Raw genomic sequence first — 23,637 nt, forward strand, 5'->3', positions numbered from 1 at the left:
AAAGCGAAGTGCCACGCAAAAAATATCCTTACTTAAGGGAATAGGGTCTGAAAATAATATTTGGGATGACCTTAACAAATGTATTTTGTATAACTCATTGCTTTAAAAACAGAAGTAGGGAGTAACTTTCAGTAGTGTTGATACGTGTTAATATCATCTTTGTATGATAAACTGTGGGATATTTATTATCTATTGTCTCCCTCTCGAAAAAATATTACAGAACCATGTCAAAGTTCTGTCGTAAGTTTCATGTTTGTCCTTAGTTCTGTAGTACTTTTCTGTAGTTTCGTAGTTTTTCTGTCGTAATTTTCGGTTGGCTGTCATTCTGCCGTACTTTTCGGTTGTAACTAGAACTGTAACTGCTGTTCCTACAGAAATCACACAAGAAATGTCACAAGAGGTTTTCTGTCAAAAACCGCACAAAAATTCGGTCGTAACAACAAAAATGTTTCTAATTTTTCCGACTGGGCACACTCGCAAGAGTTGCGCCTCAGATACATCCATGGAATGAAACAGATGCAAAAGCGTCTAAAGGTGCATCATTTACTAAAGCGAAAGCGAAGAGGTCTCTGCCCATTCAACGACAATGTTTAAAAAACGGTGACGATTTCGTTTTACGCGGATTTATTTTATGCGTCTACGGTTACTCGATTTACATTATTGAACTGAAATGAGAAGCTTTATTTTTGACTTCACTATATCTGCCTCATTAAAACTTCAGCATAATCCCGTTTAAAAAAAATGCCGCAATATTTACAAATTTAAAGCAAAATGTACCAAGATAGTTAGTCATATTTTGTCTTCAGACAAATTCCTTCTGAATTCTAATTTGTTACTATGGTAATATTTCTTTGCTGGAAAGCAAATGCCATAATATGAGTTTATATTACTAAATGAGGTACGAGTTTTCAAAATCTAACTTTACTAATCACTTACTTGCTTAATCCTTCGCGTATAATCTTTGTTTACCGACGACGGCAATACAAAGCCGCGTCATAGAGTCCGAGAAGCTACAAGTAAACATCTATTCTGTTCCCGCACCTTTAAAGCAGCTGACCTAAATTCACCTTGGAATTGCTCGTTTCATTTAATGTTAGACGAGGCCTTTTAAAATGTAATTAATCTCATGATTTCTCGCAACTGGCTAGACCACATATTAGGGTAAAATATATATTTGTTTTTCAGGTAATTTCTCATAAGCATAGAGGAGTGCTGCAGATCACCATTCTCTTAAATCTGAAGCCCAAATGCCATATTTTGGCAGTCATATAAGAGCACTGTTTCGTAGCATGTTTCTCATATCCGTCTCTAATAGTTACGCTACGAGCCTTGCCAACAGAAGCAACTGCAAGAAATGAGATTCAAACCTGTGCCGTAAAGTTGCAGTCGGTCTTGCACATCCAAAATTACCGGTATTCTCTGAATGTATAGAGAAGTTACTGAATGGTAGAGGCCTGTTATTTTTTTTAACAAGCATAATCTTCTCCTTGACTTTTAGCCCCGTTTTTGAAAGAATCGATCTGCAGAAGCAGCGCTACTTGCACAAAAAAAATAATAATAAATAAATTTCAAAATGAGGAGCTAGTTGCTGGCATTTACATAGATTTAAAAAAAGCGTTCGATTTATTAGGTCACAAAATTCTCTTACATAAAATGTAAACCTACGGTATCCGCGGAAAAGTACTAAACTTAATGGAATCATACCTCTCCCATAGAACACAATGCACAATATCTATTGGATATTGTGCATTGTGAGCCTAATAGTACATCTTATCCTACGCCGATGATACTTCAGTGTTCATCTCGGGGAAATCAGAAGATGATATTGCAGAAAAAGCAAGCAGAACAATTAATGCATTCAATACATGGGCAAAGGAAATTTTCTGAAGATTAATCCTAAAGAGACTAAAATAGTGTTGTACTTTCCGAAAGGGAAGGTATTGTTTAGGCCACTCAATGTAAGTTTAAACTGTAATCCTGTGGAGATAGTGGATTCTGTCAAATTCCTTGGTGTAATGTTTTCAAAGCACTTGACTTGGAATGATCATGTTGATTATATTAGATCTAAAGTATCCACAGCTGTCGGAGTTATATCGCGCTTGCGCGACATTCTTCCTGTCAAAATTAGGCTGTTGGTGTATAACTTTTTAGTTCTATCTCTCTTACAATACTGTATTATCGTTCGGGGTACCACAGAAATCATGAACATGACCAATTTGCATCTTCTCCAAATTCGAGTTGTGAGATGCATTGCTGGTGTTCCTTATTGTTTCCCTACAAGTGACCTCTTTAAAAAATACGAAATCCTGCGAGTCTTCGCTTTACGGGAATACAGACTTTTATTAAGCTTCAAAAGGGCTTCGCGGAGCAATAAATATTTTGTTGGTAATTTGGCAGAACTTCCAAGAAACACCCAGATACCACAAACCAGAAATAAAGAAATGTGGTTAGTTCCTACACCTAGAGCATATTACTCAGAACAATCTATTTCTTACACGCTGCCAGTGCTATTAAATAAAGAAATGTTTGACCCTTGCCAGCATTCAAATACTGTTATTCTAAATATTTGCAAATTTCCTTTCCCTCTCTTTTTCACTATTCATACTCTTCACTAAGAAGTGTGTGTCTGGGCGTTCCTGAAGCTAAAGAGTAATATCAGTTTTTTTCTTGATGTGCTGCTGTTATGCATTGTATTCGTACCACTCCTGTTTGTGATGGCTTCGGGGCCTTGAAGATATATAAAGTAATAATAAATCCGGGTAATTGTACGACGTTTAGAGGTGTTGAGCTGGGCTTCATTTATTTCCCTCAGTACAGGACATTTGACGCTAAACTAATCATGGCGTCATATTTTATACTTTATAACACGGAAAGGCATTTGTAATTATTGAAGAAAATATATAGTCATGTATTTTCTCGGCTCGGCTTGAGCGAAGCATTTCTTCTTTGGTACCTTAAGTTACGACCTGGAACGCCTTGGTAAAATAGAAAAAAAACCTCCTCTGAGAATTTGTATCTTCAGAGCTCACAAATCCTCAGCCTCCGTTACTGTGAGAAGCAATGAAAAAAAAAGTTTCATCGTGTATTTGTAGCACAGAATACCTGTGTTGTGAACAGTCGTGGTGACTATGTCCTACATGCTGGTTATAAACATATGCATATGTTGAAGCACGTGTAAAAAGTATTTTAGAGTGTTGGTCAGCAGGTTAGTGAATACAGCGAGCAGAAAATTCATGGAGTTGAAAGAGCGCAAAGAGGACAAACACGAAGAAACTATGAGGAGACAAATACGCCCCGAACAAATCGAAGATGAAACGCCGCCGTGAATCAAAATATATTGTTGCGAAGAAGAAGATCGGCAGAGGTGCGAGAGGAGCCCTCGCCCTAGGCCTGACATTAAATCATCATTCATCCTGTCGCCATGTTGTGTCATCTTCTTTGCTTGTCACCACGTAACATTTTGGTTGGAAGTGCGGCGTATGTATTCGCTATCCTCGCCTTGGAGCATCTACGCCATCTGTAAACCGAGACCACCTACCGAGAGCCCTGGGAGATCTACGAGCAGCTTCGCCCCAGCCTTTCCTGCCCAGACCCGACCAACTACCACCGCCCAGCCCCAGCCCGGCTCTGAAGACAAGATAGATAGATGGATTTATTGAAAGGAAAAGGCAGAGAGGTTGGCCCGAATAATTCAAATCTGGCCTGCTACTCTGCACTGGGGAAGGTGAAGGAGAGAAGAAAGAAGGTCATGATGGGTGACGATGTGGGAGAAGGTATATGAAATATATATACAGACACAGCAGCTTGTTTTACAAACGTGAATCAAGTCCGCTGGCACTCAAATAACGGCAAAGAGCGCGCACTGCCTGGACGCCCTTCCCCTTGTCCTGCCAAGCGCCCAGCAGCAGTTCCTCCGACAGAGGCCTCTTGTCTAAACGCTTCAAGCAAGCAGCTAGCACATTTCTTTCGTTCGCATACTCTGGGCACACCAATAATACATGGTCCACAGTCTCTGGGATGCCACAAGTTGAACATTCCGGTGAGTCCATCTGTCCAATTAAATGTAGGTACTTGCGCGTGAAAGCCACGTTTAAACGAAGTCGATGTATCAAGCATGTCTGATGACGCGGAATATCACGCGGAACAATAAATTTAAATGTTCGATCGAGCCTTCTCAGACGGATGTGTCGGGCGTCTGGTTGAGCCCAGTAAGTTGCTGTAGCAATATTCATATAACTCTTTAGAAGACACGTCGTATCCGCCCTTGAAAAAGGCACAGCTGTTTGGAGGCCATTGATGTGTGCGCTTTTCGCTTCAACATCGGCCTGCTCATTCCCATGGAGGCCGCAGTGGGCAGGAATCCATTGAAACATTATCATGTGGCCTTGCAGCTGAGCAGATGTGATGAGCTCCATAATGTTTAGTGCCAGGGACTGATAGGCAGTGTGGCGTAAGAAGTTTTCCAAAATTTGTAATGCAGTCTTCGAGTCCGTGAATATACACCATTTTTGAGGTGGTTCCCCACATATATAGCGAATAGATTCTCGAATGGCTACAAGTTCGGCAGCGGTTGATGTAGAGGTATGTCCCAAAAGGAAATGCAGAGTCGTTTTCTGAGCTGGTATGACCACAGCTGCAGCGGATGCCTGTGCTGACACAGATCCATCGGTGTATACGTGAATATAACTGGGATATTCTGACCAGATGTGTGCCAGAGTAAGTTGTTTGAGTCCACTAATTGGTACCATTGATTTCTTTAATATTCCGGGAACACGAAGGTGCACCAAAGGTTTATCCATCGTCCATGGTGGTTGGGTGGGACGGTATGGGAGGGCATATCCTGTCGGTACTTGCGACTGATGGCAGCGGAGTGCACTTGTAAAACTGCAGTCCGGCCTCTCATCCAGAATCTTGCTGAGTGGGTGAAAACGGTGTCTTGTAAGTGCTCGTAAATATACACGAAGTGGTTCGTGGGACAAGTATATGGACATTGGGCGAGCGTGTGCCTCTTCAATTGTGCCTTTGTTAGAGGTGCATCTGGGCAGTCCAAGGCATATTTTCAGTGCCTGCGCTTGCACGCTCTCTAAAGTCCGCAAGCAGGAAATGCTCATACTAGAGAGTACTGGGAGACTGTACCGGATGTAGCCAACAAACAGAGCCTCGTAAAGCCGTATTAAGGAGCGCTCAGTTGGACCCCATTTGATGCCAGCTATGTACCGAAGTACATGGCAAAAATTAATTAGCCTCTTCTTCACCATAGCAATATGTTTCGACCAAGATAGTCGGTGGTCGATAATTACTCCCAAGAATCTGTGCCTGGAGACGTATGGTATTACGACTCCATGAAGGGTAATCGGGTAGCGGCTGACACATTTTCCCGTAAACGCGATCACTGCACACTTTTCTGCCGCTAAAAATAAACCTTGACGCCGTAAGTACATCGATGTTGATGACACAGCTCGTTGCAGTCTCGCACGTAGTTGTGGGCGCGTCGAACCAGAGGCCCAGATGCAGATGTCGTCAGCATATGCACTTATGTGGATGTTAGTTGGATGTTCACTCACCAGGCCAATTAGCGCAACGTTAAATAAAGTTGGGCTGAGAAATCCTCCCTGTGGAACTCCACGACTGACCTGAAAGTGGGTAGTATCTCCTTCAGGCGTAGTCATGTAAACAGAGCGGCCGCTGAGATAGCTTACAATCCACAAGTACAGCCGGCCACCAACTCCCACGTCGTCAAGTCCATCAAGAATAGCTCCATGGAGGACGTTGTCGTAAGCTCCCTTTATATCTAAAAAGACAGCAGCTACTAGTCGACGGTGACGCTTTTCGTGTTCTACTGTCGCCACAAGGTCGATGACGCTATCAATGGAAGAGCGTCCGCGGCGAAATCCAGTCATCATATTCGGATAAAGATCATTACTCTCTAGATACCACTCAAGTCTTGCCAGCACCATGCGCTCCATAACCTTTCCAACACAGCTTGCTAGGGCAACTGGCCGGTATGAGGTAAGTTCGAGAGGAGGCTTTCCAGGCTTCAAAAGAGCAACCAGGCGGCTAATTTTCCAGTGTTGAGGAACAGTACTAGAAGCCCATATATCATTGAAATAATTAAGTAGTGCAGTTCTACCATCCTTGCCTAGGTTCGATAAGGTTGAATATGTAATCCCGTCAGGACCAGGTGCAGATGAATGCCGACAAGAAGCAAGAGCGGCGTCTAATTCAGCTATTGTAAAGGGCACGTCGTATTGATCATTCGGCGAAGGTGGTGCAAAAACCTCTGAAATTGGTAACTGTGCCTGGTTTGTGCCCACAACCATTTTACAAAAATCTTCAGCTACGTCAACTTCATTGCGGCGTTGGTAAAGGGCCAGGGCACGAAAAGGGTGCCTTTCTCGCGGAGGTGTGCGCAAGATTCTCGCAACATGCCAGATACGCGACAGGGGCTTACGGGGATCCAGTGATGAGCAGAACTGTCTCCAACGTTGTCGTCCTAACCTCTCCAGGTGACGCAAAACTTTTCGTTTAGCTCGGCGAGAAAGTGCGAGATCTTGCGCGGATTTCGTTCTCCTGTACTTCCTTTCAGCCCGCCGACGGATCGCGCGAAGCCGCTCGAATTCCACGTCGATGCTGGACACTGACACCGGCACACTAACATAGCGAGTGTTCTCATTGAGAGAGGAAGTAATGAGTCCCTCTATTTGAGATGGTGACTGGAGGTCCACGCTGGAAGTCTCCACCGCTGCCCTAAAGGCGGGCCAGTCTGTGTATTGCACACGAGGTGAAGTGGCAGGTGCAAACCACTTGATGCATATGTACGCTGGTATGTGATCACTCCCATGTGTTTCCACATCACTACACCAAGAAACGGAGGGATGGAGGCTTCTGGAAACAAACGCCACATCCAAGCAGCTGCTGTAGTTGTTCCGCGTAGAAACGTCGGTGAGCCGTCGTTTATATTGACGAGGTCTTGTGTATGCATAAAGTCTGCCAGGTCTCTTCCTCTATTGCTCATTATTGCACTACCCCACTGAGGGTGGTGAGCATTAAAGTCCCCCACAATAATACGAGGAGCTGCACAACACTGGATTGTTGAAAATAGATATGATTTGTCCAAGCCATCCCTCGGTGGAATATAAGCGCCTATTACAGAACATACTCGTCCTTTCAGGGTTAACGTCAAACAAATGTAGTGGTTCGTGTTGTGGGGCTGCAGAGCATGGCGGACGTGCGCAATGTCTTGGCGTACACATACCAGCACTTTGCTTGTTTCGTTTGCTTCTCTAGACCATAGCAGAACATATCCAGAAAGGCGGAAAGCAGCCGGCATGTTGGGCTCACAGATCACAATCACAGGAAAGCGGTACTTCTGTACCCGCTGTCGGAAGTCACTCAGCCGACCACGCAGGCCTCGGGCATTCCATTGCATCACTACACTGCGGCGCAAGTGCATCGTCACAGAGGTGGGATTAGTTTGTTGCGCCATTGTGAATTATTGCAATGCCGCCAAGAGCGGCTCAAATGCGTCCAAAAACTGAACAGCAAACTTTGCTGTTTGCGTGTTGATGCTGGAGAGCAGCACCCGCATTGAACGAACCAGCTGTTTCAGCATTTCTTTTACCTGCTGGCTGTCGGGATTGTCGGAATTTTCAGTACGTGTGGCAACCAAACTGGGATTAGGCCTGGCGTTGGCCTTTGGTGGTAGAGCTGGCCACTCAGCATCAGAGGCGGTAGGTAATACAACAGCCTCTGTCTGATCCTTGGCCTGAGACACTGTCTGCGACATTACAGCAAGAGTACTTTTAACAGGATTAGACTCAATCTGTTGTGGCACCTGAGCTGACATTAACTCTGAAGTTGACTTATCCAGGCTAGGCTTGCCTTCCGATTCCTTGTGTCGGCGTCGGGAACGGTGCTTGCGACGACGAATAGACGCGGCCGCTTCTTGATGAGTCGAGTTATCTATCACCATCTTTTTTAGTATACGTTTTTCATCCCGAATTTTAGGACAGTCCTTATCCGTCGCTTCATGGGCACCCGAGCAGTTCGCACACTTGACAGTCTCCGTCTGGCATGCGTCATGAGGATGTGTACCGCCGCATCGACGGCAGGATACCTCGTTTCGACAAACGGCGCTCACATGTCCGATCTTGTGGCATTTGTGGCACTGAACAGGTCTTGGAACATACATCCGAACTGGGTGTCTCACGTAGCCCACTTTAACGTGGGATGGGAGGGGTTCAGTTTCAAAGACTAATTTAACGCACTTTGAGCGGCCGAATCGATGAACATCCACAATGCGCGCCGTAGATTTGATCAGCGTGCAGAGATCGCTTTCACTTATCTCGGGGTCAACGTCTGTGATTACACCTGCGGTAGTCTTTTTCCCATGTGCAAGAAAGGAACGGACCGGCATGTTGCCTAGCGCACCAATTCCTTTCAGCTTGTCCACTGCAGCCTGGGATTTGACATCCGCGGTCAGGACATTTTTCCAGGGATTAATTCTGACTTCGTCAACTTCACCGGGAACCAGCTGGTCGAAAAACTGGGTCAGGTGCTGTCTGTTTATCACATTCAAATTCGCCGTTGCCGTTGTTGGTACGAAGGCCACGGAAAAGACCCCTTGCTTCTCAGCATTCTTCTTTGGTGTCTCACTCATTACTGACGTTTGGCGCAGCTTCCTTTTCAGGAGGCGGGACTGTACAGGCGTGTAGCTGTTGTCGGAATCCATCTCAGTCACTGTGGAGTCATCTGCCGAGTCTGGAAGCTCCACGTCCGCGACGTCAAGGTGATCCGTCGAGTACGTTGTAGCCTGTTCGATGGTGGCGGGTGGGCGCAGGGGTCGTGCGCCCGCCATCCCGAAGGATGTCGAGATCACAAATAGCTCACAGCGATATAAAATCCAGAAAAGTGGAAGAGCGCTAGCTTCAGACGTTCGGAAACCTCCACTTCTTCTTCTTCCTCCCCTCTGAAGACAAGGAGAACAGACAGATCAACCAGACCCGAGACGAAGGACGTGAAATACCCGACGGACCCAACGGAACTGGACATGTACACGCTACTCCCGCACAGCCGCTCGTCGCGACCTCGAGCCATCGGCCCCATGGTTCTGGCGACGGATGTTTGAACAGCTCCAGGGGAGGCAGATCCCACAAGCATCATCGTGTTCATCATCATCGTGGTGGCAAGCACATCGTTCTCTTCTATCTTTTCTTGAACATCTACACCATCATGTCACCGTCCCCATCGAAAATGATCGGGATGATCGCTCGGTGGCCGCGGGAGGTTTTGCGAAGAAGATCGGCAGTGGCGCGAGAGGAGCCCTCGCACTAGGCCAGACATTAAATCATCGTTCATCTTGCCGCCATGTTGTGCCGTCCTCTTTCCTTGTCCCCACGTAACAATTAGAAGTCATAAATAGCAGAACAACAGTTTATTTCCAGAAAGTAGTGATTGTAAAAGAAAATTACCAAAAGTGTATATATTTTTGTCCCCTACTGTAGTGCACGTAAAGATAGGTGGAAAATAGAGGGAATATGCGTTCTAAAGATTAAATAAATATATTCATGCAATTTCGGTAAGCGGGCACTGATTTCTGATAAGCTGAAATGCTACCGTAGAGGAATCCAAAAATTGTATAGTAATGGTGAAATTATCTTTAATGTTTGAAGGCCAGATTTTTGTTGACGATTTCAGTGTACTTTGAATGAAGCTTAACCTTTTCCGAAAAAAACTAGTCATAGAAAGAACACATGTGTACAAAATAAAATATATTTCTACTTAAACACGAGAGAAAAGGGGGTATTTCGGTCATTATGTTAGCATACAGAATATTTGAAGATATCGTATATTAGGGTCCCGGTAATCATAAATGAAAAATAACCCAGTAAAAACGAAAAGAAACACAGGGGATTTTAACCTCACGACCAGAGCACATCGCGTTACCTCAGTGATGGTGGCAGCCGACTGGCAGCTGAAGGAAGGGTAGCAGGTGAATATATGTACTGAATGTAAGCTATAGCGCTAACGCAACGTAATCTATCGCTATGATCTCGCCAGTGCAGAAGCTAGGAGTGAATATTTTTGCAGAATCTAGTGTCATATGACCTTAAAGCTATATTGTGAAGGTTTTTATGCATGCTTAGATTCATTTTTTAGCTTTATGTTGTTAGTGAGAGGGTAACGTAATGATAAGAGCAGCATCGAGCTTGATTGCTTAAAATTGACAAGCATCTACTGCCCTGGAACGAAAAAGAAATCCAATTTCTTTTTTCTAGTCAGGCACACATTAGTTCCAAGAAAACATTGTATACTGGAACCATATTTTGCATTTGCTCCCTATGTTGCGGCTCCCCCTTTTTGAAATTCCGACTCTTGCGAAATTAATAATGGGACCCTTGTGCCCTGAGATCACACACAAGGATGCATCGAGTGCAATGGGCGAGACCAGCGGCGTACCCAGGGTAAAAGGCAAATCTCAATGTTTTCTGCCTTGCTACCAGTATAAGCAATGTTTTCTCATGAGAGATCCAGAGAATTTCGAAGGCCGTCACCGTCCCGAGTAAACATCATTGCGAAAAATATACTCGTTTCGCAGCGGAAGGTGCACGAGGGCGCCAGTCATTGCAATTGGGTTTTGTTAGAATATAGGGATAGCAAGCTGGCTTGCTAGGCTTCTGTACTGAAGCTTTGTATTGTGAGCCCGACAGGGGGATCCTCATAAATCAATAAGAACTTCAATACTCTAGGCGACACAACTATGCTTGGCTGGAGTGGATTAAGGATGGGGTTTCTCATTGTGCTGTCATGCATTATAAACAAACCATTCCAGCTAGCTACAGCTGAAGTTCAACTGAATGGAACCTGGCTAAACTTTTCGGGTTGGTTTGCCAAAGCACTTTGAACCAAGAAGTGCGGCTCCCTTATGAGGTGACGGACGAACTGTCAATAATGAACAGAATTGTATTTGCACTGAATAGAATTTTTGTATCATCAACCGCTTTCTGAGAGTGGTTGATATTTGTACGTGCCACGCATTCAGGCCTCACAGAAGTCAAGCGAAAACATCATAAAAAAATTGGTGCCGCCGAATTCACAAAGTAGGAAAATATTTACTGAGACGTTCTGATGTTTTTTAAGCTTCCAACAGGACTGCAAAGCTTGGTAATATACTTCTGTTGTCTGCTACGTACTGGACCGGCTTTGAAAAAAAGATTAGTAGCTTAAATTATAAATCTCTTTACCGTGCCGCAGGCAAGTCTCAAGTTCATAAAACTCGACTAGGCTGTCATTCCGATTGCCCTAGAGTCTACGTCGCCAATACTGCGATGTCTGAAATTATGCTTTCTGTGCGATGTGTTCAGTTGTGAACGCTCATCCGTAGAACTTCTTTCATGAAATGAATGCCAATACTAATCCAAAGTATTTAAAAATTTCCCGAAATGCAGACCGTCGAATGCAGTTTTCATCGATGTATTGCATCTGAAAGGTAAACGTTTCAAAGCTTGACACATTCCGTCGTGCTGTCTCCTTTGGAAGGTCGTTCAAGTCACTCCACCATCAACGGGATTTAGCGATTTACCGGCCGGCTGCGTACGATGTTACTTTTTAAAGAAACCAGAACTCGCTTTGACATTGTGGGCATGACGTCTAGTGAGTTGTTTCAACAGCCTGTTTAGAGTATACACCAGTTCAGGTAATACAGGCATATATCAACAGGCAGGATGCACCATACTTTCTCTAAAACAAATATTATGTCAATGAGATTCCCTCCAGCACATGATAGGGCATTTTATTAAGTGTATATTTCATGCAATGGCACGATAGTTCTCTCATGTTACACCACGCCCCTCTCCTTTGTCAGTGTTTATTTCAGGCCTCGAATTCGCGGGTGATGACATTAATGAGACTTCATTCAAAATCTGAATTCCCATATATACGTGCAGCATGCAAGCCTAATACGCGATATTGCCTAAAACATCAGTCGTAAATCGGCCCTTCCATGTATATGCATCGGTTCCAGAAAGTACCTCAACATCGTTATCCATCTAGGTCGAATTATATTTCCACTCTATAAAATCTGAGAGAAAATGTCTGGTAAATACCGCGTATTCGCAGCCTTGGTAGGCCGTCTAGCTTGGGGTTTCCTTTCCATGACATCGTCATCGTCGTCTTCACCAGCCGAATTATACCCACTGCAGGGCGAGAGCCTCTCCCATATTACTCCGACTAACCCGGTGCTCTTCTTTCTGCACTACTTAACCTCATTCGCCCACCTAACTTTCTGCCTCTCCTGCTAGGCTTTCCTCCCTTGGAATCCCATTTGTTGCCCTTCGCGACCAACGTTATCTCTTTTTGGCACTACATGATCTGGCCATGCATATGTCTTCTTCTTGATCTCCACTACAATAGCCAACGCTATGAAAATATCTCTACTGCACCGCAGGCTGATCCGCATCTGGTCCATCTATAGAAGGCCCGACAGGGCCTTCTCAAGCACTGACGTCACCAGCGACACAATCGTAAATTGAGACTCCCCATAGCCGCTCTAACTCGTCAGGCAAAAGAATACGCGAACACCTTAGCCCGCGCAAACTGGGCGACCTTTTCAACAACCTCACGGGCACATTAGGCACTAAACGCACGTGGGCCCTCCAACGCGCTCTCTTAAATCCAAAAACCACTAAATAACAAGAACAAGTAAACACACAACGTCTGAAGCAACTAGAACTTGAAAAAGGCACCGACGTAATTGGTCAACTACGAGAGACCTATATGTCCGCATTCCTTGAGTCAGGGGCTCCACCAAGTACACCTCCACCTAACTCTGAACTTGATGCCAACATAACCTTAGTTGACGTTCACCGAGCACTCTTGAGTATTCGCCGCTCTACGGCGCGAAAACTGGACGGCATAACGTACAAGGCACTACTAAATCCGAGCAAAGTCTCTCTCCAGCAACTCACGGAATTCTTTAAAAACTACTGGAACACTGGGATGCTCCCATCAGCCTGGGCTATTTGAAGCACAAGCCCATGGACTCCTGAACTAGTGGGGGACCACCCTGGAAGATTTTTGTTTATTAATTTTTTCAATAATGTTGGACTCATCAATTCGTCAACTCGAGTTGTTTCTCTGTGTCACTCTGCATGCCTTCTGTCTCTTAACGTTGCACCTACTATTTTGCGCAACATTGCTCTCCTCGTTGTCTTCAGTTTAAGTAAAGGCCTTTTTTGTTACCTCCACTTTTAAGCCCCATATGTGTGTACATTAAACATGCAACGGCTATATACTTTCCTCTTGAGCTATAGCGGTTTTCTGGTCGTTATACTCTGCGACTGCTTGCAAAATGCGCTTATTCCTAATCTTATTATCCTGGTTATTTCCCTTGCATGGTCCGGAACTGTGGTTACTACTGCCCTAATGATCAATAAGCGCCAGCCACTTCCACTGTTTCCTTACACGATGCACGCTAACTGTTTCGTCCTTAGGCTGTTGAACACTGACTTAATCTGGTGCATAGTGAGTTTAGTCCCACCTTTCTGATTTTCCTAGCTAAGTCATCAGTTATTCTTTACCATTCATCCCATGTGTTACATAGCAAAGGAACCTCACAAAGGAATCGCAGTTTGCTGAGGTATTCTCCATCAACACAAATCCCTAACTGCTCTCATTGTTTTCCCTGCATACATTCTCTAAGCAAGCTGTGAGTAGTACTAGGCAGATCGTGTCTTTTTGTCTACTGACTTTCCTTCACGGAGATTATGCCCCGTGTCTTTTCTTGTGAGTATTTTATAATATACTTTATCCAAAACTACGGTTGCTGTGTTGTCACCAAAGATATTTCTCAGTACTTTCACATATGGCTCATCTAAACTTCTTTTAGAATACCTCCGTGAATGCAGAGGGTTCGACTGAGTCAAATATTTTTCGCAATCAATGAATGCTATTTATGGGGGTTGGATTTATTCCGAAAATTTTTTGTAACAGAAATAATAGTGTAAATTATATTAATAGTAGAGTATCATCTCCGGACACCGTCTTGATCCTTTGGATATTTGAGGACTAAGCTTGCCCTGATTCTAATACGATTACATTTCTGAATACTTCTTAAGTAACGGATAGAGAGCTGATTGGTGTCACTTTTTTAAAGCCCTTTGTGTCTTCATTTTAATGAATTAAGATGTTCGGTGTTTTCTTGCACGATATCATTGCCGTCGATGTCACCAGGCCTTGCTCGTACAGGATGGCGATTTTATCCGGCACATTATTGCCAGCCCTTCATGAAATCGGTAGTTGTCTGATCCATCCCAGATTCTTCCCCGCTTTCCATAGCTCCGAAAGCTTTCCTGAACTGGCCCTTTGTTACTAATGAAATGTCGTATTGTTCTTCACTATTGCCAATCTCGTTATTCTCATGACAATTGTGGCTACTGTATAGGCTAGTAGAGAACTTCTCGCATACTTTGACTATCTTGTTTATATTAGTGATGACATTACCCGCCTTGTCCATTAATGTATACATCTTACTTTCCTATGCCTAACTTCCTCTTCATCGTTTTAAGGCTGCCATCGTTCTTAAGAGCGTGCTTGATTTTCTGGAGGGTATACTTATGTCGGACACTTTGACCTATTGATTACCTTTGATAGCTATGCCAGTTCGATTCGGTCTCTTTGGTTGGAGGCTTTCATGCATTACGTTTCTTAATAAAACCTCTTGTCCGCTTATATAATTTATTAGTACGCTCTCTAGCCATCATATCGCCTATTGCCGCCGTGCACTCCGTAAGGATATCTCCGAAGGTATCGTTCATTGCTTTCATACTGAGACTGTCTTCCATGGTTAAAGCTGAATACCTGTTCTGTAGCGAAATCCTGAGTTCTACCTTCCAACTCGACTCTAATCCGTTGATGGACATCTCTCCTACTGAACTATTGTGTCTCATCCTCAGGTCATGCCCATTTCGGGACATTATCATCATGTGGTCACAGCATTGCAAGTTTCTGGTTGCATCTGCATCCTGCATGATTCCAAGATTGGAAAAAAGTATGAAGTGAGTTTTATTTTTGGTTTCCCCTTCAGAGCTTTTCTAAGTCCCCTTCCAGTTCTTCCGTTTGCTGACTATGGTATTTATGATTCTTATATTATTGTCCTCTGCTAACTCAATTGATAGCTTCTCTCAGCTTTTCCTGCTGGCTGGTCTGCAGCCCGCTTTTTGCCTACCTAGGCATTGAAGTTGTCCATCAATACTGTATGCTATGGTTTCATTTTCACCGTTCACGATTCTAGATATTCGTGGAAGCTTTCGACTGCTTGTTCATCATGACTACACGCAAACGCTACTTCCTTCTTAGAGTTTTAATTAATGAAGTACAGAAGGAATGCTATTTGCGCTTCTCTAGAGTTTGCAATCTTCAATTTCTCATTGCTTTTGGTGCTTGAACCAACTAAGTGATTTGACGATTTAATTAGAAGTGAAGATTTTATGGTAGCTTTTATTATTGTTTTAGCTCCCAGACTCTGTCCCCAATACCGATTATTGTAGCCACGGAAAAAATGTTAAATGGCGACGAATTCACTACATTAGTCTCGCAAATTGCACATCCAACTGCCAAACGTAAGCTGTGGAGGAACCGGTCTGTGCACCTGATCTCGCTCATAACTGAACTTATTTTGTTTAGGCTGAATAGACTTTATCAGGTTCCCGCCTTTGGTTCGTATTCGAGCAATAAGTAACTTTAGGACTGTAAATAGTACAAAATCATTTTAATTACGTAGAGAGCACTGGGAAAAAAAACGGGAAGAGCAGTAGGGTACATAGGTTATCCACGGCGTACAAAGCCAGTTACGCAACACAGTCGGAAAGCAAAGATGAACTTAGCTACTTCGAGAAATGAGCAACGAAAGAGCACATTTCATTACAAGCAGTAAGATGCAAGGTTAGAGGAAAATCAAAATGTCATACTAGACAGTCCACACGTGGTTAAGCTACCGTCGACGCGGCGCTGGACGGAAGGCGGAAGGCTGGACGCTATGAAAAGCACGAACCCTGCGTCTTTATTTCGGCACTGAGCACAATGCGACAAACCACACATTCCCAACGATTGCGATGGCTCTGCGCCGCTTTTCAAAACGCTGTCGACGCGCTTGACTGCCCGCAGAATTTAACCGCGCCTAGACGGCTGTGCACGAAAACAAGCGGAGGAGATACCGATCACTTCAAGCTTCTCTCTTTAAACACATCTGAAACTGATGGCCTCGGACTGGGCGTTCACGTCCATTAGCAGTATACGGCTCCAATATGAATTTGCTAGCATTTGTCTCTGGCAGTTTTTCACAGATCTGGTTTAAAGCTAAGCGAGCGTCGACCACCGTCATTATAAGTGTAACAAACGAGGGAATTTGTAGCGAAGGGACACAGAATCAGTAGACGACTACCTAAATTGCTTTAACCATTAAACCTGATACCGGTGACAAAAATATGCCACTTTTGTTTTCGTGCAGACCACCATATACTATTTAGAGGAAGTAAAAAGTGGATTGTCTATCACACTTCTTAGTTGATACTTGATCCACCATAAAACGCAGGAAGGCGGAAGCGGATGTGGAATGAGGTGCTGCAGTGGAAGGCTATCAATCATTATGAGCCCCTGGGAATATTTAACATGAACAGCATCAGTGGTTAGGGCTTTCAACTACTGTGCACCAGGATTCGCGATCGAGTCCAGGCCGTCACGGCCCTTATTTGTGGAGGCGTGAAGCAAGATGTCAATGAGGGCTGTGCGGTATCGATACACGCTTCAGCTCAGGTGGTTGAAATTTCTGGAGCTTTCCACTGTGTTGTCTCTCATAGCCTTCTGTAGCTTTGGGAAAGCAACAAAACCAATTCATTTTTTTATCCCAGATATTTATGTTAAAAAGGTCATCTGTTGCATCGTTTTTAAAAACATATGTATAGGTTGCTAAGTTATACTAAGATTATAATACAAATGAAAAATTAGCATTACAGGAAGAATTCCTTACGCATAATTTCAGGACTGCCAGTTCAAAACAACGGCAGAGGAAGAGCCGGCTGCCCTCTTGGTAAAGATAGTACCGGACTTGGAACTACATATGATCACTATTTTTATTTTACACTATACACTTTTCTCGAAGGTTACAAATTATATGAACGATATAGTTTTCCTCAAAATAGCCTGCAAATAATTTGTGAAGTTGGTTTATTTGCACGCCTATTTCAAAGCATTTGTTGATAATTTTGCCGATTTTACACTATAAGTTTCTCGATGTAGCGAGAACTAGCGCCTGCTAAATGGGGAGCCAGCATCTGTTTATGTTTGTCATACCCTATCTGCATTATTACATAACAAGATGTTGTAGAAGGGTTTATTTCCATCGCAAACCTTTAGCGAACATCTTGCACGCTTCCTTATCAACTCCCCTATGGCGAACAAAGAAGCATTATTTGCGCTCCTGTTAGTTCCATAAGACCTTTGCAGTGTATTTAGCTTGTGCAAACATGCTTGATGTAAAATCAGTTTCTTGAGCATTACATTAACCTTATAATATCCAGTGCAGTATTTGTAAAGAAGAAACTAGACAATAACGATAATTTTACTTACAGAACGGATGTCAAGGATGGGAGTGTCATTTAGAAAGTTTCCCGGCCGTAGTACATTAGCAGCGGCCGCCTGCATACAGAAGAGGATCGCAAAAGTAAATATCATAATTCCCGTCTTGAAAGACGGTTATGAGAGTAAACCCGCACGGAGCAGATGATCTTCTAAGTGCGGCAAATTATTTGAACCTAATATACCCATGCTTCATCTAAGCAGCACTCCATGTCATGGTGAAACTAATCGAGAATACTAGTTTACCGCTAGCTAGTAATAGAACCTCTCGAATAATATGCATTGCTATCTCCCGCGGGTGTTCTTATCCATCAAGGATGTCTCTACACGCAGTTTTTGGATTTTTCATATTTACAGCGTGAGTGATACGTGCTGACATTTGCTCTTTGTTTTGATTCACTCTAATTGATATCCCATTGTATTGATTTGCACTCTTTTTACAGGGGCCTGACAACTGCGACTCCACGCAGCGCCAGCAAATGTGAAAATGATTCTAGCGTATGCGCCTGCGACCACAGGCCACATGGCGCCAGGCTGCAAAAATTAAAATTGTTGTGATGAATTATCCGTGGAGCTGATGACATTAAAACTCGTCGTATTTTGCTATCGAAAAGCACCGAGTCATTTTATAAGCCACAATATGGAGCGGTGGGAACGGTGAGTAAACGTCCGCCGCACTAAACACAATGTTAGCATTTAGTCCGCGTTGTATCTCTCTCCACTTTTCCCGAAAGAGCAAGTTGTAAAAAAGCTCTTAATTTTCTCCTTAAGTAGAGGCGTGTTTGTGATTGGCGGCAAGAAGATTAAAGTAAAGCTCATGCCGAATAAGTTAGGAATTATTATTAATAATAATAATTATCATAATTATTATTAAAACTTGTGTGTGCATTGTCATTTTCTGTGCTGCAGCACGAAGACCACATGATAGTTCCTGCGCACATTAAATAAAGATTGATTGAATATACTTATTATTATTTTAGTAGTAGCACTATTACTAATTATTATTATTATTATTATTATTATTATTATTATTATTATTATTATTATTATTATTATTATTATTATTATTATTATTATTATTATTATTATTATTATTATTATTATTATTATTATTATTATTATTATTATTATGAGTTGATAACTGAGAGTCTTAAGCGTCTGAGACCATCTTTGTCTCCTGGACCTGATGGCATTCCAGCTGCCATAATAAAGGCCTTCAGTTATATCTTCGTACCAGTACTGACTGCCATATTTAATAACTGTTTAAAAAATGCTGCCTTTCCTCGCGTGTGGAAAATGGCACGCGTGTTTCCTGTCTTCAAGTCTGGAAACAAATCTGATGTTTCCAATTATCGTCCGATTTCTCTTCTATGTGCAACCTCTAAGCTTTTCGAATTAGCTTTGCACAGCGTACTTTCCTTCCATCTCAAACATATCATAGTACCGAATCAACATGGCTTCATGTCGGGCCGCTCTACTTCTACCAACCTAGTCACGTTTATGACGTATGCCTCTACAGCAGTCCTTCAGAGGGGCCAGGTTGACACTGTGTACTGTGATATGAGCAAAGCTTTCGACGTTGTTACTCACTCACTACTTCTTGAAAAACTTCTACTCTCTGGCGTTGAAGTCTCACTCGTCACCCTCCTACGCAACTATCTCCTTGATCGCTTCTGCTTTGTCAGTGTCAATGGACAGACTTCTTTCGTTTACCCTGCAACGAGTGGTGTTCCTCAAGGTTCAGTACTAGGCCCGCTTCTCTTCTCCGTTTTTATTAATGATGTTTCCTCGGCGATAAAGAACTCCTCGTTTCTTCTTTATGCTGATGATATAAAAATATTCAAGGTAATACATTCTTTTCAAGATTGCGTGTTGTTGCAATCGGACATATCTGCTTTTTCTGATTGGTGTGCGATGAATCGACTTACCCTCAATTCTCCCAAAACTAGGGTTGTGTCCTTTACTCGTAAAACACATAGCTTTCTCTACCATTATTCTGTGAATTCTGTGCTGTTGGATAGGGTTGATGAAATTAATGACCTTGGTGTACTTTTTGACCGCACCCTCAGCTTCTCTTCTCACACTAACCGCATTGCTCAGCGGGCTATGCGCACACTCGGATTCGTTTGCAGACTTTCGAGAGAGTTCCATACTCCACTTCCGTTCCTAAAACTGTACCTGTCCATATGCCTGCCGGTCTTGGAGTATGCGTCGGTTGTTTGGAATGGCACTTGCAAATCGAACTTGGACAAGGTTGACAGAGTACAAAAAAAATTTTTACGTATATTTCATTATCGCTTTCCTTGCGCAACTTCCCCCTCTCGCTCCACCAGGAGCGCCCAACTGAATCTTCCTTCCCTTCACTGCCGTCGTATCAGACTTGATATCATATTTCTGTACAAACTCCTTCATGGCCACATTATGTGCCCTCAGCTCTTAGAGTACATCCTACTGCGCGTTCCGCGAAAGAGCATGAGGGAATTCAGACCATTTCAGGTTTCTCCTCTTCATTCCCACTCCCCTCTGGACAGGATGCAGTGGTTATTTAACTCTTTTTGTCCTCACCTTGACATCTTCCAAAACTCGCTCTGTTCATTTACATTGGATGTTCGTAGCGTTGTATTCTAAATAGTACTTCATCACATATAACTCCCACTTTCTAGCCTTAAATTGTATTTACTTCACTTTTTGCTTTTTCTCCTGTTCAATGCTGTCTGTATCATGAACTACTTTTTATCAGTTTCTTACTTGTATTTCAACTTTAAACTTTATACTCGAATCTTACTGTCCCTTGTTTAATTTTACTTCTTTATTGTATTATTCTGTATTTCTAGCCTGTGTTTTAAGTACCATGCACTTGTTGCGCCTGGAAGGGTTGTTTATTTTATGTATATTTCTATACTACTATAATCAATGTCAGTTATTTGTTGTTTTTTTCTCTTCTATCTACCGTTCTTTTTTTTTTTCTTTATTTCCTGGTGTGCTAAAAAATTCTCTCACTGTGTATATAAGTGATGCTACTCATTGTTTGCTTACTTTCCGTGATACTTTTCGTCTCAGTTTCATTTCATGTATTATTTATTTATTTTTTTTTGTGTTCTCTCTGTGTGTGTAAACATGTTTGTGCTTTTTCATTTTTGTTTCTTTTTTGTTATTTGTGCTGCAGCACGAAGACCACATGGTTTTTCCTGCGCACATTAAATAAAGATTGATTGATTATTATTATTATTATTATTATTATTATTATTATTATTATTATTATTATTATTATTATTATTATTATTATTATTATTATTATTATTATTATTATTATTATTATTATTATTATTATTATTATTATTATTATTATAAGGGATCTGAATTTTTTCTACCGTTTTGTCCTGTTGTTATACCGGTGTTGTAGTTACCGAAACCTGGCTCTCAAGCGATATTCTTTTCAGTGATGTCTTTCCTAATAATTACTCTGTTTTTCGCAGCGGCCGCCCTAGAACCAGACCCAAACAAAGAGGAGGTGGAGTGCTCATTGCAATTGACAGTTCTGTGCAATGCGTTCGACGTCCAGATTTGGAGGCTGTTGAAGAATGTGTGTGGTTGAGCTCACTTTAAATCGACATGAAAAACTTCCACTTGGAGCTTTCTACATTCCTCTGAATCTTTTTCCTCCAGCCTATGATGATGTTCTGCTCTCAATGGAACATGTTATAACTCGTCATAGCAAGCACTAACTTCTTATTTTAGGCGATTTTAATACTCCAGGTATCAACTGAAACTCATTTGCTTCTTCTCACAGCAATCATTACATATTAAGTAAGTGTAACACTCTATTTGATTTTATAGCCTTTAAATATTTGCAGCAACGCGATTTCATTGAAAACTGCTGTTGTAATATTCTTGACATATGTCTGCGCGGAATTTTGGAAGTGTTCGAGTCTCGAGTTCGGACATACCGCTGACTCGCTGTGACAAATTTCACCCTCGACTTCTAGTTACTACAGCTGTCTCTGCCGGGGTGAGAAATTCGCCCCGTTTCGCATATGCATGTCGTGGTTATGTCGGTCTTCACTGCTTTCGTTCTCTTTGCAAAGGTTTATACAAGCGGGACCACAACTCTTATCTTGAGTCTTTAGAGAGGAGTGCCTCAAATAGTCCTAGTCAGTTCTGGCGATACGTTCGCAAGCGGTTCATTAAATCAGATTCGAGTATCAGCTTAGTTGATTCTCATGAGTCTCCAATTCAGGATGTTGCCGGCAGTTTTCCCCAACATTTTTCCACTGTTTACAAACATTCACATTGTGATTCGTTTGCCTCCCATCCAGTGCACCCTCTAATTTCGTTCTATTTACGAGGAGTTGATAATTGTGACTCTTAAGCGTCAGAAACCATCTGTCTACTAACCCTGTTGGCATTCCAGCCGCCATAATAAAAACCTTCAGTTGTATTTTTGTACCAGTATTGACTGCCATATTTAATAAATATTTAAAAAATGCTGCCTTTCCTCGCGAGTGGAAAATGACACGCGTGTTTCCTGTCTTCAAGTCCGGAAACAAATCTCCAGTTATCGTCCGATTTCTCTTCTATGTGCAGCCTCTAAGCTTTTCGAATTAGCTTTGCACAACGTACTTTCCTTCCATCTGAAACATATCATAGTACCTAGTCAACATGGCTTCATATCGGGTCGCTCTACTTCTACCAACCTAGTCACGTTTATGACGTATGCATCTGCAGCAGTCCTTCAGCGAGGTCAGGCTGACACTGTGTACTGTGACATGAGCAAAGTTTTCGACGCTGTTACTCACTCACTACTTCTTGAAAAGCTTTATATTCTCTTGGGTTGAAGTCTCACTCGTAGCCCACCTACGCAACTATCTCCTTGATCACTCCTGCTTTGTCAGTGTCAAGGGACAGACCTCCTTCATGTAGCCTGCAACGAGTGGAGTTCCTCAAGGTTCAGTATTAGGCCCGCTGCTCTTCTCCGCTTTTATTAATGATGTTTCCTCAGCGGTCAAGAACTTCTCACTCGTTTCTTCTTTATCATGACTGCGTCAATTCGCCGTCAATATCGCTATCGAGACAGGAGATGTAGTATCTGGCAGGGCAAGTTCGGGCGCCACAGTCGCTTTGATTGCGTCATAATGTGCTGTTGTAACTTTCGAGTGTTTTTCGCGATTGTGTTGAGAGGTTGTATAAGCCAGCTGTTTCGTGAATAAAACTAGCTGGAAGTCAGCGCTTTGTTTGTGCCCGTGCGTTTCTTACGTCCCGTCTTTTTCGCGCAGTTTTATCTGTTTCCTAATGTTTTTGGCAATTGTGGTTGGATGATCATAGCTCCCTCTTGTTTCTGTCACGGCAACAGAGCTGCTTATTGTTTTGGCTGATGCAACGTAGCACGAAAAATATTAGTTCATTTAACTGCATCTGGAGCCTGTTCTCTGTTGACTTGGCATTCTCAACACCCCATGACATCTGCATGATGAAAGTGCTTAATCCTATATAGTTGGCATATCCCCGATGTTAAAATCACCCTAGCTTTCCTGTGAATCCCGTGAACCCTTTTTTTCAAGAAGTTCAGAATCAAGGGGGAGGGGGGGAATAGTGGCTTGTCGCCTTCAGAACCATTCCAAGTTTAAAAGCTGGAACTGCTAAAACGATGTAGGCTAGTTTATTTCGCATTTAATTAAAGCGTCTACCAATTTACGTTTAGAAAACATAAAGCTTCTTTGCAGGCAAGGGAACACATTCATGAAACAGCTTTTGAAGGCATTTAGGTGTATAATATTAAAAGAAAGACCTCAGTTAAACTTTCTTCCGGCTCAACAATTTACTGGTGGAGCTCATCGGTGGTTCCGCTGACTAGATGGACCGTCTCTGCCGTTAAAACCAATATGACTGATGAGAACAAAAATTGATCTTGCTGATGCGAAATGTAAAAGAGCTGCGGCTCTTTGTTTCTCTTCTTTGCCAGCTATTCAAAATGAAAGTATTCGGGTGCTCAGCAAAAAAAAAAAAAAA

General features: G+C 42.7%; 1 protein-coding gene across 1 annotated transcript in view; it reads right to left on the minus strand.

Moving 5' to 3' along the window:
• Window positions 1-17,878, minus strand: part of LOC146173791 (uncharacterized) — a 35,065-nt gene extending 17,187 nt beyond the window's left edge. Inside the window, exon 1 of the mRNA XM_084583683.1 lies at window positions 17,623-17,878. Within this exon, the coding sequence (XP_084439809.1) occupies window positions 17,623-17,727 (105 nt within the window). The 5' untranslated portion in view covers window positions 17,728-17,878. The remainder of the gene's footprint in view (window positions 1-17,622) is intronic.
• Window positions 17,879-23,637: the final 5,759 nt, after the last annotated feature.

Source organism: Amblyomma maculatum, chromosome 11 (assembly GCF_055883805.1).
Source record: "Amblyomma maculatum isolate TAMU_Amacu chromosome 11, ASM5588380v1, whole genome shotgun sequence".
Lineage (NCBI taxonomy): Eukaryota > Metazoa > Arthropoda > Arachnida > Ixodida > Ixodidae > Amblyomma > Amblyomma maculatum.